This window comes from Sinohyriopsis cumingii, unplaced genomic scaffold (genome assembly GCF_028554795.1).
Source record: "Sinohyriopsis cumingii isolate HCF-2022 unplaced genomic scaffold, ASM2855479v2 utg001180l, whole genome shotgun sequence".
Classification (NCBI taxonomy): domain Eukaryota; kingdom Metazoa; phylum Mollusca; class Bivalvia; order Unionida; family Unionidae; genus Sinohyriopsis; species Sinohyriopsis cumingii.
This window is the reverse complement of record NW_028315969.1, coordinates 238156-255187: the sequence shown is the minus strand read 5'-3', so window position 1 is coordinate 255187 and position 17032 is coordinate 238156. Positions and strand designations below refer to the sequence as shown.

Genomic DNA, 17032 nt, shown 5'->3' with positions numbered 1-17032 from the left:
TATAGGCTTCCAATTAATTTTTTTTCTTTCTACTATTGCTGGTCATAAATATCAACAAAATGACATAAATCCCTATAAATGACATAATCCTACCAATACTGAAGCCTGAATTCATTTTACAAATAAAAAGATGACACTGACCAACAATAACAGAGATATATCAACACTATGCAAAAATAAAAGCAATAAAGCCTAATTGATATACACATGTAAATGCACACATTAAAACTAACCAACTGTCATTTCATTCAAAAGACAGATTATACACAATTTGTTTGTAAGCTTCTAAAGAGCTGACAAACCTTTCCATTCATGCTCCTCCATATATTACTACTGCCATGTAAAAGTCAACAAGAAAAGAATATGTGAAAATTTTCTGCATAAATTCATGACTAGCAGGCATCACAATATCAAGAAAAATAATTTGTCTAATTTTAGTGTGAATATGTCATATTAGTCAGAATAACATGTATCAGAAACGGAACAGGATACACCAAGAATGTTAACTATATTGATTACACCATTTCTGTTGAGTAACATCCAGTACTTCCTATATCTAGCTCACACTGCACTAAGTATGTATCATAAAGTACATCCAATACCCACTGTGAAGTATCGAATTTTGAATTACAGAAAATTTTAAAGTTGAATGCATTTAGCAATTGAAGTCTTATCGCAGTTAAGCCAAGAAAGTCTTTGTGAAAGGTCATTTCGAACTTTCGTCGTTCATCTCCCCCCATGTTAGTGTAAACTTCAAAGGAATATTTCCGACCTTGTGAAACTGACCGGGGTATCTTAACACGGTCATCAGAAAGTAAACATTTGAACTACCAACCCTAACCGTTTGGTAGGAACCTATGTCCACTTATCATATTTTCAAAGGGAAATTGTCACGCACTGTTGTACACAGATTCTGAGCTGTCTAAATCTGATGAAAGGAATTATTTCTTTGGGAAAGATTAGGGACCACTGCCTACGATTGGGTAGAATAAATTAAGGCGTACACTTTAGAGCAATCTGACTTTAAAGTTTTCGACCCTAGTCGAAATTCTTTTGTCTGAAAATTCCTTAGAAGAGGAAACTTAGTCGACTCCATGGAGGCATAAAGATTAGTGCTTTCCTCATGAAACAAGAAAAGGGACCAGTTGGTCATCGTGTAAAAGGAAAGGCATGTTTAGTGCTAGGACGCCCAAGTCCTGAAAGAAAAACAGCGGCAACGTACGCAATTTTAGTTTCACATAATATTCTATTATTTGATTGTTTGTTTTATGAAAATGTGTTTGCTATGACTAGGTTTCTATATTATGCAACTTACTTTATTCAATTTCATGGAAATATGTTGATGCTAGAGTTATTATGCAATATATTTTATTCAATTTCATTGAAACTGTTGATGCTAGAATTGTTATGCAATTTACCTTTTTAATTATACAATTAGTTCATTGGCAGAATTGATTGCATGCGATCCAAAGGTTCATATGTGTAGGAGTTCATATGGTTACATGAAATAACTTCCTTTGTTGTTAGGATGATACAGATTGTGAGTTAACAATAATTACCTTATTATATCTGATTTCGTAATGTTTGGATAATCTTGTAGTTAAAGAATGCCGTGAATTACATTTCTTTTGAATTTCATACATTAGTAATCAGACATGTAGTAGCATATGTAAATTAATATGGTAATACCTTTAGTAGTTGTTCACGTGGTAATTTAAGACCTGCCACTGGAAAGCGAGATCAATGTCCTACCGTACTAAGTCAGAATTTCCGCGGTGTGTGGATAGCCACAGGCTCTGAATAACGATTAAGTGACATGTATGTGCTACAGAAGGTATACAATATTATGAGGTAAATTTGTCCTTTAAAGAACAGTTTTGGAGAGGAAGACAAGACAGTCCGAAGACAGGAGTATGGGAAAAGAAAGAAAGAAGGACGAGATCAGACTAGAAGGACCAGGAAGTCCATGAATGGGGTAGAACCTAGAGTTTAGGAAGGATGAACTAGGAGACACTGATATACAGTCAAAGTGAATGAAGGTGATTCAGTCAATCGTGGACATTGCACTCTTTTCACCTCTCATTATGATGATGTAATAAATCCAAACTGGACACCTGTTAAATTCTACTTATATAATCTAACTTGAATTGGAATTACCAGTATTAATTTGATCTGATTAAATTTAAAAAATCATTATGTCTGTGTGTGCAGAAGTTACTGTTAACTATGTGGTATACATAAACATACATATGATACCCAATCACACAATTACACTAACAACTATGTAATCAAACACACCATATTACATGTGACTTCTTGAGATAGGTTGTCAAATTTCAAACAGGTCATCTCTGAAGATGACAGTTGGGGGCTATTTCAAAATAGCAGTGTATGTTTAAAAACAAATTTCCCAAAACTAATAATGCAAATAATTAATTTAGAAAATGACCTACTGTTATGCATTTACAACCATTACTGAGCTCTGAGCTAGCCATAACTGAATTGTCACTGTTCCTAAATAAGAAGGGCTTTTCATGTAAACCATAATTTTGACAAGTTATAAATACATTTAAATCTTTCAATGTTTTGAGACTATTTTCCAAATTTTAACATACAAATGTTTCTGTTTTAATCCTTCATGTTAAATTTTAATACAAAATGAATTAAATTATTTTTGTTCATTATAAACATTCTTCATTACATAAAAAGAACAATAAAAACAGATACCATTATTATAATCATTTATTATTATTATTATTATTCACCAAGAAAAATCTTGGTTAAGAGGATAATTTCTGTAATAAATTGCATCCAATACTGTTGGCTGTATTATTAATGAAAACAAATATTACATTTCTCCATTTTTCTCCATATCTGATGGCATACCAACATCATTTGGCCAATGTCAAAAGTCCTTATGAAAAGTATTCTGTCACATTTGGTCAAATTATGACTTTATTATTATTATTATTATGAAATTATGTATTTTAAGTCATTTAATGTTCTTCTAGTTTCAGTAATGTCAACCATATATTATGGCAGATTGGCATGATTTCTATAAAATTGATAGGCCTTCGTGCTAAGACGTTATCTGTGAAATATGGTCAAATTCTGTTGAGAGGTTTTTCAGAAAAGGTTGTGGAAGAATTTTTTCTTCTTCTTTCATTGGTGTCCATATTGATGGCTGATATGCATCATTTGTATCATTCTGAAAAGCCTTCATGCCAGGATGATTTCTGTTAAATTTGATCAAATGATGTCCAGCAGTATTTTCTTCAGTCATTTTTACTCTTTTTAATAATGATGGCCATATGTGATGGCAGTTTGGCATTATTTGTACAAATCTGATTGAAAGCACAACAGATGTCAGGTAAGGAATTTGGTTAAATTCTGCTGAGCACTTGACAGTCTTGACTGACATAACATGACAAAAGAAGGCTATGCCATAAACCCGACATGAATTTTACCAACTGAACTTAAACCAAGACTTGACTTCAAGTTTAGAATCCAGTGGTCTTTTTGGCTGAAATTTAAGTTTTACTAAAAAAGACCAATCAAGCGTCATAAATCCAGATTTGGATTGGTGACAGTGAGGTGAGATGAGATAAAAACCAAGAATTACAACCTTCAGTGCAAAAGTTTAAGCTGATAGGAATTTATCCCATAATGTTAATTATTATCATTTACCAAAGAAAGCCAGTAGCAAACGATTTTCAAAATGGCCACATATATAGCCATTTTGGATATCAGATCAACACCCTCTTCATTTAGGACCAACTATACATGATAAGAAGTCTTTCAGAAAATCCCATTTTGATATGGCCATACACACAGGAGGAGTTGTTATAACAAGACATTGTCCAAGAGCACTAGTTTCCTACAGGACCAACTAGACTATGGAATGAGTGTGTCTAAAGTTTCAAGGCAATCCTCCAATTAGTTTAGGAGAAGTAGCAATAACAAACTTGTGCTAAAGGACAGATGACAGTTGAAGGATGGATAACAGACCATCCCATAAGCTATTCTGGTATATGACCAGTAGAGCTAATTGCAATACCCTTGATCTGTTAGTATAAGACATGAAGACTGTAACTGTAGTATGTTTGGTATGTTGTGGCACAAAAACATATGATAGGTTATACTGTGAAAAGTAAGGTGCTGTGCCCAAAGAAACAACATGGAAGCCCATCCAGAACTGTAGTCACATGGTTTTCTTATCCAACACAATGTCTCATTATTTAACTGTGGCTGTTGGTCCTATTTAACCATCTAATTCTAACTGACCTGTCCCCCATCTGAAGGATCTCACAGCTGCCATCAGGACGAGTTATCTCCACCTGACCATTAAGTATGACAGACCATGAGTCCAGGATTTCTCCATTATTCATCACTATGGTGCCTGCCTTCTCCACCACTGCAAACACCATCACAGCACAAAGCTCCCGACGGGTTGCAAGGGTCATGTTGGCAAAAGCCTGACAAGATTGACAAGTATAAGATGTGACATTATCTAGAAAAAAACGTATTTTCTTTAAATGCTTTATTTTATAGGATTTCTGAGGCTTAACTTCTGTCTCAAGACATAATGCATATCACACTTTTGCATCTTTGTTTTTGCTATTTACAGAGCAATATTTTGTAAAACTAGAAAGCTCAGGTTTCTGTCCTAATAAAGTCATAATAGTACCATACCCAGACATCAGTACTAATATAGTCATAATTGTATCATCCCCAAGCATTAGTCCTAATATAGCCATAACAGTATCATCCCCGAGGCATCAGTCCTAATATAGTCACAAGTCAACAACACTGTGTATGTATACTTCCCATCCTATTATGCCATATAAATTCAATTAGGTTATTTAGTAAGACTTCACCTATTTCATAGGTAACACTCTTTGCATCACTACATAATACAAGCAACTTAGGTAAAATTTTACCACAGGTAAGAACACACAAAGAATAAATTCCATGCATACGAGTGAAGCATAGACTGATAGGAAAATTAATTTCTTTCTTTTAAAATCATGGTTAGAAAGTTATAACCTGACACAACCAGCATGTGTTGAGCTGTAATCTCTAGATACCAAGCTTATCTTAAACTTACTATTATTATTATTATTATCTTCTTGGAATTATAACATAAAGAATCCCTCATAATCCTATTTCAACCAACATTTAACCAAGACAAATGCCACATATTATCCTAATTTTTAATTCAATGGAATACTAACCCTGAAATGTTGCATAAAATCTAGCAGCACAACTATGTCATCTTCCTTTCTCTCTTTTGGTTCCTTTTCCAGACATTCCCGCACTGCATCCCGAACTGGTAAAGACTGAAACACAAATACATCATAACTGGATGATATTGTAATTTACAGGCAATGACTGAAATACAAATACATCATAACTGGATGATATTGTAAGTTACTGGTAAAGACTGAAAAAAATACATCATAACTGGATGATATTGTAATTTACTGGTTAAGACTGAAATACAAATACATCATAACTGGATGATATTGTAATTTACTGGTAAAGATTGAAACACAAATACATCATAACTGGATGATATTGTAATTTACAGTCAAAGACTGAAATACAAATACATCATAAACTGGATGATATTATAATTTACTGGTAAAGATTGAAACACAAATACATCATAACTGGATGATAATGTAGTTTACTGATAAAAACTAAAACACAAATGCACTATAACTGGATCATATTGTAATTTACGGGTTTAGACTGAAATACAAATACATCATAACTGGATGATACTGTAGTTTACTGGTTAAGACTGAAATACACATACATCATAACTGGATGATATTGTAATTTACTGGTTATGACTGAAATACAAATACATCATAACTGGATCATACTGTAATTTACTGGTTAAGACTGAAACACAAATACATCATAACTGGATGATACTGTAGTTTACTGGTTAAGACTGAAATACAAATACATCATAACTGGATCATATTGTAGTTTACCGGTTAAGACTGAAATACACATACATCATAACTGGATGATATTGTAATTTACTGGTTATGACTGAAATACAAATACATCATAACTGGATCATACTGTAATTTACTGGTTAAGACTGAAACACAAATACATCATAACTGGATGATATTGTAGTTTACTGGTTAAGACTGAAATACAAATACGTCATAACTGGATGATATTGTAATTTACCGGTTAAGACTGAAATACAAATACATCATAACTGGATGATATTGTAATTTACTGGTAAAGATTGAAACACAAATACATCATAACTGGATGATATTGTAATTTACAGTCAAAGACTGAAATACAAATACATCATAAACTGGATGATATTGTAATTTACTGGTAAAGATTGAAACACAAATACAATGTACATCATAACTGGATGATAATGTAGTTTACTGATAAAAACTAAAACACATATGCATTATAACTGGATCATATTGTAATTTACGGGTTTAGACTGAAATACAAGTACATCATAACTGGATGATATTGTAGTTTACCGGTTAAGACTGAAATACACATACATCATAACTGGATGATATTGTAATTTACTGGTTATGACTGAAATACAAATACATCATAACTGGATCATACTGTAATTTACTGGTAAAGACTGAAACACAAATACATAACTGGATGACATTGTAATTTACATTGTAGCATTATCACACTGGATTAAATCTATACAGACTGACAATCTGAATATTGAATATCAATTAGATGTGACTGAATATCAATTAGATGTGCAAAAATTCTTCACTTTCAAATATTTTCTTTTGCCATTTTATGACCAGTATAGTTTTTATACAGACAAAAATCTGAAATTATAACATCAACATAAAACTTCAAGCCTTAGTTTTAGAGGACAAAACAAAGGCACTGGGCAGTATCTTTTTGGCACAATACTGCATCTTATTAACTAATTTTCCATAAAAACCTACATGTTATTATTCATCTGATATACACTGGTCAGTCATATAAGTAAATTGTCATTCAAACATTCCTACACTCTTCAATAAGACTGGCAATTATGATACTATGCATTTTGTAAATGACCCCAGACATGAGTTTGGTCTTCCATAGAAAAAAAAGCTGAAAAACTTTTAAGGGAGGGGGGTTGGGGTCCTCCCCCAATGGGGTCTTGAGGGGCAGTGCCCCCAATCTGGGGGTCCAAAAATGCATTTTACACTTATAAAAAACTGCTCCTGGTGCAACTTATGATCATAAAATAAACCAAAATAATGATTTGAAAAACTAATAAACTTACCAAAAATGTTCAACTTGACTTCATTAATTTAACATTATTTATAGTCACATGAATTTGTTCTCCAATACTATTGATGATGAAGTTATTTTATGTACATGTTAATGTTCACATCATAATTAAGTCACAATAATTTGTCAATTTTTGCAGCAAATATATTATACTTTTCTCTTTTCATAACAAACCTGTAAAAATAATGACCCAAGTACATCAACTATATACAAATAATCCCATACATTCACTTGTCTTTTTCTCCAATGGACACAACCTGTTGATATGCCAGTTGAACTCTTTTTGCGGCTTTGGCAAAGATTTCTTTAGCCTTCCTTTTTGTCACCACTGACTTTTTAAGCTCAATGTGCAATCATTTCATTTCCTTCTCAATGAGGGCATTTTTCCTCTCAAGATCGTGCTTGTATTGGCAATATGTGGTGCGAATATTCTGACAGAGGGCTACATCTTTTCTCTCATGCAAGAAATCTTTCTTCTTATAGTAATTAACTACACTTTTACCAGATGCCTTTTGAGCTTCAATTTTTCCATATGCAGCCTCTTTTGTAGGTGCTGTTCCAAATTCTTCCAAATGCAATTACCATAATTCAGATCTTTCTTGCAGAGGTCACAAAATGCCAGTCCTCTAGCTTCAGTTTTCTTATAAACTGACCAACTAAATTTCTGTCAACTTTTCGCTCCAGCCATTCCCATTTTCATACATTTTTTAAAACTTTATGTAAACTTTTCGTGTCATGGTCTCTATCAACAATTTGCGATGCCATGTTTTGCAAGTATGCTTCTTTCCATTGCCATCAGTTTCCATTACATGAAGATTCCGTGGATGAATTTAAACCTTTGACCAACCAGAATACTCTTTATGAGAGTCATGTGCTATCTAGTAAATGGAACGAGTAATTTACAAGGGTCGTTGCAGAATGGGACCGGACAGACTGTTTTTAAAAAACAGGATTGTAATGATATAAAAAACGGACTATATCAAGAAAAATCTGATTCAAGTCAGGAGAAAAGCAGAATTCCACTTTAAAACAGAAAAAAAAAAACATGTCTGTGAACCAATCAGCGGCAATTCATAGCATTATTTCTAAACAATTAAATAATTTGCTTTCCCTACAGCAATGCTGAAATCTATCAGTCAACAGTGGTTGACTATTTCCTCCACTTAACTTATCTCAAGTGTGCAAATGAAATATCCATGCTCCACCCTTTAAAGATGAACCTCTAAGATATATACCAATCCATCTACTTGTATGAAAAACCACATTGTATTGCAAAATGATTATATCGAACATCAGACTGCATTGTCAAAATTTCACTTTATGATCAGAAAGGGTTTCCACAACACCATGCCTTTAAGAACTAAAGGTCAGAAATGCATTCAACCCGTTCTGAATGTTTTATGTATAAATAAAAATAATAAAAAAACACATTTAATAATTTCCTTGTCTCATTCTTTAAATTAAAATATCATATCAAAGAAGGATTTTTTTGTAGGGTATAATGGACAGTCAAATCTGACACTACTGGGAAGTGAAAACAGTGACCTCTGAAGACAGGTGCTTGCTTAACTGAGTTTCATTTCTTTGAAATTCTGGTTAAAATGACGCAGGGAAACTGGCTGTTAAAGACGGGTGACTGCATAAAGGTGACTTTTAAAGCGGGTTTGACAATAACATACAATTCTGCTAGTTGGGAACAGGAGTCGTGGTGGTTTGGTGATTAGCATGCTAGACTCTTGACAAAGAGAAGCGGGTTCAAATTGTAGCATTGGATTAACTCAATTCAGTTGATGTGGCATCCTTGGGCACTATACTCCAACTGCCTTGGAGCTAAATAACCTACTTGTGAAGCTGTGGTGCAAAATACCAAACCCAAACCAATCAGATAGAGATTATATCATGAATCACCATTCTTCACTACTAGATCAATAACTGTATGGTAAATAAAGACTATGATTTCAAGAAGTTAAAGGGGACTTTACTGCTGAAAATTTATTGATTTTTCTTGGCAACATGTTGACAGAACTATAAAATACAAGAAGACAGTTATAACTGTAAAACAAACATGAAAGAAAACAAATCCCCAAACTTACAATTGTTATCCCATTCTAACACAATCTGGATATTTTGGTTTAAAAATTTATGAAGAGGCCAAAATGGGCCTGGTATCACTCTGTTCATGTAACTGACTAATGTAATCTTGTGAAAGCAAATTCATGCATGTAGTGCAATTGTGGATTGGAAAAAAGCTTGGAGTACAATGCTGCTATATTGTCTATTAGGCCTAAACAAAACAAAAACGAGTTTCCAGTTTCATGCTCAAAACAAGAATCCCTATAAGGAACTGATGCTCTACTGGCCTAAAAAGAATTTTCAGTAATTCAAAGCAAGACCATTTCTTCCTTTTAACTGCTGAGCGTTAAAATCATCTCTGATATTCTTCAGCAATAACAAGATTTTCAAATTAATTGCTGTAGTGGGCATATTGGTTTTCATATTAGCACCATTTTATTTAGGATCAACAAGACATAAGGTCTTTTGGTCAAAATTTCATGTTAATATGACTTTTGTTTTGTAGAAATGACAACATGATTTCAAGATGTCTTTCACAGTTGCCATGTTGTATACCAAGTTAACATCATTTCCATTATGGACCAATTAGACATCATAAGTTTTTTTGATAAAGTACAATCTTGATATGACCAGCCATTATAGAAGAAGTAGCTATAACATCAATTTCAAGATGGCATTGTGGTGGCCATACTGGAAGTCAAATATGCAGATTTTCATTTATGACCATCTAGACATCATAAGAAGTCTTTCAGTGAAATCCCCATGCTGATATGAACATTTATTCTGGAGCATAGTGATAACAAGATTTTCAAGATGGCCACTGTGGTGGCCATAAAGATGTCTGATCTGCAGCATCTTCATTTAGGTCCAAGGATATATAAGAAATTTAGTAAAAACACCAGGTTAAGATAACCACCTAGTCAGAAGAAGTAGCAATAACAAGATTTTCAAGACAGCCATTGAGGTGGTCATATTGGATGTGCAAGTGGCACCACTGTCATTCAGCAACAACTAGACATTTTAAGCCTCCCGGTGAAAACTCCATGGCAATAATTTCATTCAGGAGGAAAAGTGATAACAAAATTTTCAAGCTGACCATGGTCTTGGCTATACTGGATGAAATTGGCACCATTTTCATTTAGAAGCTCATAAACATCCTAGAAAACCACTAGTGAAATCTAATGTTGACAAGACCAACCATTCTGAAACAGAAGCAATAACAAGATTTTCAAGACTATTGCCATGACTACCATACTTGACATTTCAAATCAGCACCATTTTCATTTAGAACCAATTAGACATAAGAAGTCATCTGGTTGTTGTTGTTGTGGGGTTTAACGCCATTTTTCAGCACAAGATAGGCTATACATGGCGGCCAGTATTAATGGTGGAGGAAGAACCAGGGAAAACCCCGGAAAGAACCACCGATCCACGAGAAGTTACTGGCAAGCTTTCTCACATACCCACATTGGCCGAACCCGAGACTTGAACCTACGCAGACAGAGGTGAGATGGCAGTGATCCGTAACATTGCGCGCTTTAGACCACTCTGCCACTCGGGGCCCCTCTGAAGTCATCTGGTAAAACCAAATGTTAATATGACTTTCTGCTCAAGAGCAGCAAGAACAAGATTTTCAAAATGACTGCCATGCCAGTCATACTGGATGTCACATCAGCATCATTTTCATTTAGGTCCAACTAGACATTACAAGAAATCCTTTAGTGAAAAGCCCATGTTGATATAACCATCCATTCAAGAGGAGAAGTAATAACACAATTTTCAAACTGGCCTCTGTGGCAGCCATATTGGATGTCCTAGCAGAACCATTATTACCTAGGACCAATTTAATCACAGGATGAATGTGTACTTTGGTGAAAACTTAACTGCATAGTAGTATTATTCATATTAGATAATGTTTCAAACTGTTAAGTCACATACACAAACAATACAGAAAAAGCTAACCTGAAGCTTTTGTCCTTGTACTAAGTACTTCCTCAGAATGATTTACTGACTGTTAACATCAACTGCAGGAATGGTGAGCACTGTTAACAGATTGTCTCAGAAATGCAGCAGGTTGTAACAGCCCCCATCCCTGTCCAGCATCCTTTTGTGTGCATGGATGTAGATGTATGCTGCATTGGTTCAGAAATATAGCCACTGGCATGGTAACAAGGATCACCAACCATGCACTGATCTCGATCAATATTGAACTCATCAGAGATTTTGATGATATAAACCCATATTCCTCGTTTCATTGAAATTGCATCAGAAATATGGATTCCAGAATGGCAAGAAGTAAGTGGAGACTGATATACAAAACACGACAAACACAGGACCATGGTGCGCTTGGCCTGGTGAGCTAAAAATCTAATCTTGGTGGCTCTATGTCACAGGAGAGTCATGTTATAATGGCCTCAATCTTGCCTAATCAAGATTTGATACTCAACTAAGTACAAAGCAAGTTACATTTGCATATGTGCTTTCCCTTCAAACTGTGAGTGACTGCTGTCACGAAATAGTGGTAACATGATGTATTTGCATTACTGACACAGCAGTTTAAGGTATGTTATATAGCAGATGTGCCTTCCCATTCAAACTACAAACAGCAGCCTGAATAACAGTGGTAACACATTCTGTTTGCAACTGCAGCAAGGTATATTTGTACATGTACTTTCCATAATGGTAAAAAACTATAATATTGCACCTCTGACACCTTAAGTTCAATTCCAGTGTCACTTGCAGAAACAGATGAATGCCTTGTAAAATTAGCAGAGATGCCAATCCTTACCAATGTGAAAGATGAATGCTTGCTTTTAAAAATCAGAACCTGCACATAAAAATAGGATAATTTCACATTTCACGTAAGGTTAAAAATAAGAATATTTCACATTTCACACAAGTTAAAAATAGGAATACTTCACAATTCACATATGGTTAAAAATAGGAATACTTCACATTTCACATATGGTTAAAATAGGAATATATCACATTTCACATATGGTTAAAATAGGAATATATCACATTTCTGGATTAATGATTTCAACCTGGTTTTTCAGTTTATTCTACCTATCAGATGAATACATACCCATTTAATAAAAAGAAATGTTTGATTCAGTGTTCAACATACATGTTCAATCATATTTTTGTATTTGCAACATAGACAATAAGTTTTTATTGATGTTATCATCAATAAATTTTGTCTACACTAAAATCATGCTTTTATCAATCTCCATTCCTTTTTAGTTCCATTAAAACTAATAACTAAACATATCTGAAAAAGTATAAATGAGGGAATATGATAAATACAAAACATATTTGTGTTTTGTATCAAGTCAGTGGAAAGAACTTGGCTAAAAGAGTATGAATTGGCTAAGGCTATATGTATGCCATACAAAACTTGTTCTTACTGCCAACTTGGAACAAACAGGTATAGTTAGTTGTTCAATCAATTTCAACACCTGAGACATCAAGTATACTTTTTAACTGTCTTATAGTAACAACTGCTGAAACTCAAATAATACTTACTTCAGTTGAGTCCGCATAACCTTCTTCTTCATCGGAATCAACAATGCTCTCTACCAGGCCACTAAGATCAATGTCTGCATTGTCCTGGTCATCTAATGAGGACTGCATCATGTCTGATCCTGAATATGCACTTGATGTGTCACTAGCCCGAGAACTCCGCTTGTAAGAGTATGGGTCATTTCGAAGACATTGATCATTCCGTAAATACTGGTCCTTTGTTGAGTAGCCAACTTGTGTATCGGGAACCAACTGAAAAGCAAACAGCAAAAGCTTATATGTTGGTTTCATGCTGCTAAGAAAATATCAAAGGCATTACAATAATTTGAATTTTTTTAATTCATTAGAAGATGAAGCATTTTGGCTACCATGTTGAAATTTCTATTCAACTATTTACAAAACCAATCAAGCTATTATAAAATCACTTGAGTGATTGTACAAGTAATTGGATTTTTCTTTGGCACCTGGTAAATTTCACTATGTTACATGTACACTTCACTATTACATATAAAGTCAAAGAAAATCAAATGTTATTCCTTGATGGGATTAGGTCCCATACCAATAAAATATTTTCTTATGTTACAACTTGTATTGAAAAGCACAGAAACTTAACTATCTTGCCCATGTTTTATCCACACAATCCTTTCTTCTGAGACTTTCCCTGGATGTTAAAGTCAATTCAAATTGCCCCCCAAAAATTGTGTGGACTTATGAATGGAATGGAGAATAATATGCCTTATCTGTGAAAGCTAAGCACTACCATATGTCTCAGATATTATCTTGGCCATCAAACCCTGTTTTCACACAGGCTGCTTCACAGTCTCTCAAGAACTCCTGAACTGATTCATTCAATGCAGAATTTTTTTCTTTCTTAAAAGTTGCTTCTAACAATTGATGGTATATATTTTGTGATTATACATGCAAAATCTGTATTTAAAGCCATCACTTCCTGTAGACAGTGACTGGAACTGCATTACATCCCCAAAATTCTTACTTTTGAGCAGGCATTTTTGCATAGTAAAACATGCACAATGAGGGCAGAGAAAACATGGAAAATTTTGAGAAAAAGTCCATCCAACATCTCTTCCAGATATTCTGATGAAGATGCCATTGCATAATGTTCATTACATGCCAGCTTTAATAGTACTGCAGTGAAACTCCTAAAAACCTGTTTAATGCAATCCCCTCAAGACCAAAATATTTTTGGAGTCTCAGATTGTTCCTTCTTTAATATCATCCTTTTTTCCTCAGTAAACCAAACCCCCTCAACTCTGAATAATAAAACAAATTTTGATTTAAATTTTACTTAAAAAAAACAACAATTACACCAAAACTAACTTCAATCTTGGAGATGTATTTTAGGAGCCAAATTCCTGACACACACTTGGATAGATTCATTATGGTTAGCTAGTACTATAGTAGGCTTATCTGTGAGACATGCACCCAGAAAACATCTCAACCACTTACAAGATGAAAACAATACTTGACCCCATGCTCTGACATGGGTGGGGCTGACAATAGGTAAATCTGAGGTCTTTGCACCTTAAAAAAAGAGCCAGCTTCTAAGGCAAATAATTGAATTCAAATGCCTGAAGGCAAGCCATTTAAGAAAAGATTCTGTTCATCTGCTTATTATCTTATTATGACGGATGCTATTCATTTGTACATATGGTCCAATGAATATTTTTTGTTTGTATTTTTAATTAAATATCAGGGCTTTATTAACACATTAAACCCAAACGACGAGTTAACGTGGCAGGAGGCAGTAGCCTACTGCCGAGCTCTGTAGCATCATGGTCATGCATGATACACTAAAGTTGGTGGTATTATAGAAAGGTAGACAGACGTTGCTCTACAATGATACCAAATAATCTGGAATTTCTAGTTGCACTACAAAATACAGAGGGAAAAACCTCATTTTTTGGACCCAATTATTTTCTACCCAAAATTTGCCCATGGTCGGAATCTAATTTTTTTTCTCTCTGGATTTTAGACTTTTTGGTCTCAGATCTAAGGCAAACCAGTATGAACTGCAAACAGACAGATGAACCTTTGCAAAAATTAGGATAAGATGGGCATTTGGAATAAAGAGTGGTCACGATGCAAAAATAATGGCTCCATTTCGCAAAATAAAATACCAACTTTTACCCTTCTGCTCATGCGCGAGCCAAATAGCCAATGAAAAACGATGTTTCTAACACAACTAGGCAGTATGTTATTGAAAGATCACCTGGGATTTGGTGTTTTCGGATCTATTCAGAAATAGCTTTCAAAATGTGTTTCCTACTCGAATTTCAGGTGAAAACGACAAAAAACTCCAGCTTTTTATGCTTTGCCAAAGAAGACCAACAAAGTCTTCTAAAAACCTGATTCACTCAACTGATTTTTAAAGGAGAAAAATCGTTACATAGATGTATGACTCTTCTTTGTCTTTCTTTGTCTTAACTCACATGTCAAGGTGTCAGAACCACCCAATAAGTGTAATAGGATTGAACAATCCCCACAGGATAAAATTTGCCTGATCAACAAAGTCTTCTAAAAACCTGATTTACTCAACTGATTTTTAAAGGAGAAAAATCATTACATAGATGTATGACTCTTCTTTGTCTTTCTTTGTCTTAACTCACATGTCAATGTGTCAGAACCACCCAATAAGTGTAATAGGATTGAACAATCCCCACAGGATAAAATTTGCCTGATCAATAAAGTTGTTGTTGTTGTAGGGTTTAATGCCATTTTTTAGCACACAATAGGCTATACATGGCGGCCAGTATTAATGGTGGAGGAAGAACCTGGGAAAACCCCGGAAAGAACCACCGACCCACAAGAAGCTACTGGCAAGCTTTCTCACATACCCACATTAGCCGAATCCGAGACTCAAACCCACGCAACCAGATGTGAGATGGCAGTGATCCGTAATGGAGAGCGCTTTAGACCACTTGGCTACTCGGGGCCCCAATCCATAAAGTATGTATCAGTCAAAATATACACAGAAAAAAACACAACCAGGGAAGTGTGTGTGTGTGTGTATATATATATATATATATATATATATATATATATATATATATATATATATATATATATATATCCACATAAGCGTTTCAAAAAAGACAAGTTTTAACATCTGCAGAATCCTCAGTAGACCAAAATCCTCTAAAAAATAATATTTGGGGGTTGGGGTCCTAAGTCTTTTCAGTTTTGTGGCGTTTCACTGTACATATTGCAGGCAGCATCTAAATTCTCAATATCATGATGAACATTTTGAAGATGTGAAATCCATAGTCCTATTTTTATGATATTATAGTATAGACAATCAGTCCCCACCCCCAAAACTATACAAACAAAATAACATTTATTGGATGAGCATTTGTTATTTGCAGCTGCTATGTTTTCTTTCAAAACTGCATGATCAAATTCTCCTGGTAAAATGGTGTTCTCTTCACAAGCATATCTTTCTATCCATTGGTGGTGAAGATGTTCTTAGATACATGTGCATTGATATATTTACAAGGATATTTGTTTCCAAAAAAAGAAAAAAATACATTCTCATTTAACAACATGTAGAGAAATTATGTTAAGCACTACCATTGTTTGGTGATTTACATAATGCATGAATTCTGGACTGGGTTGTTTGGTAGTTTTAACCACAGACAACCCCAATTGGTTTGGAGGTCACACAAACCCCAGGCTCTCCTGAAAAACATCTTGGTTTCTAATGTACCAAAGGTTTAGGGTTATTTTGTGCCAAGGCATTATGGAGATGACTGGCACTGTTTGCTACCATGGTGTGTCCCTTCACACTTTACATATTTCTTTGCAAAATGAACCACTGTACTGGAATTTAGAAAGCCACACACATGTCCTATAAATAAATGAACTCAATAATGCAGCTATTGTCTCAACATCAGAGAAAATGAGGCTGATCTTGAATACTGATACCAAGGTTTACCTGTTGTGGTTAATTATCAAATATCTGCTATTATATGTTGGTCTAAATGGGGCTGTTAAACAAGATGATCCAAGTCAGAAGGCATGGTGTAATAAAAACTGTCTCAACAAATTTCCAGGATAAGACCATTTCTATTTTTTAACTGCTGCAAGCTGAAACCATTCCTGATATTCTTGA

The 17032-nt window shown here is 34.4% G+C and overlaps 1 protein-coding gene across 13 annotated transcripts in view; it reads right to left on the bottom strand.

Annotated features, from left to right (window-relative positions):
* The window catches only part of LOC149772737 (rap guanine nucleotide exchange factor 6-like), a 314757-nt gene that overhangs the window by 100007 nt on the left and 197718 nt on the right, over positions 1-17032 (bottom strand). For all 13 annotated transcript variants that reach the window (XM_089947349.1, XM_089947357.1, XM_089947356.1 and 10 more), the window contains 3 exons: positions 12907-13155; positions 5235-5339; positions 4285-4475 (listed from right to left, as the gene is read on the bottom strand). In XM_089947349.1, coding sequence (XP_089803475.1) covers positions 4285-4475; positions 5235-5339; positions 12907-13155 — 545 coding nt within the window. The remainder of the gene's footprint in view (positions 1-4284; positions 4476-5234; positions 5340-12906; positions 13156-17032) is intronic.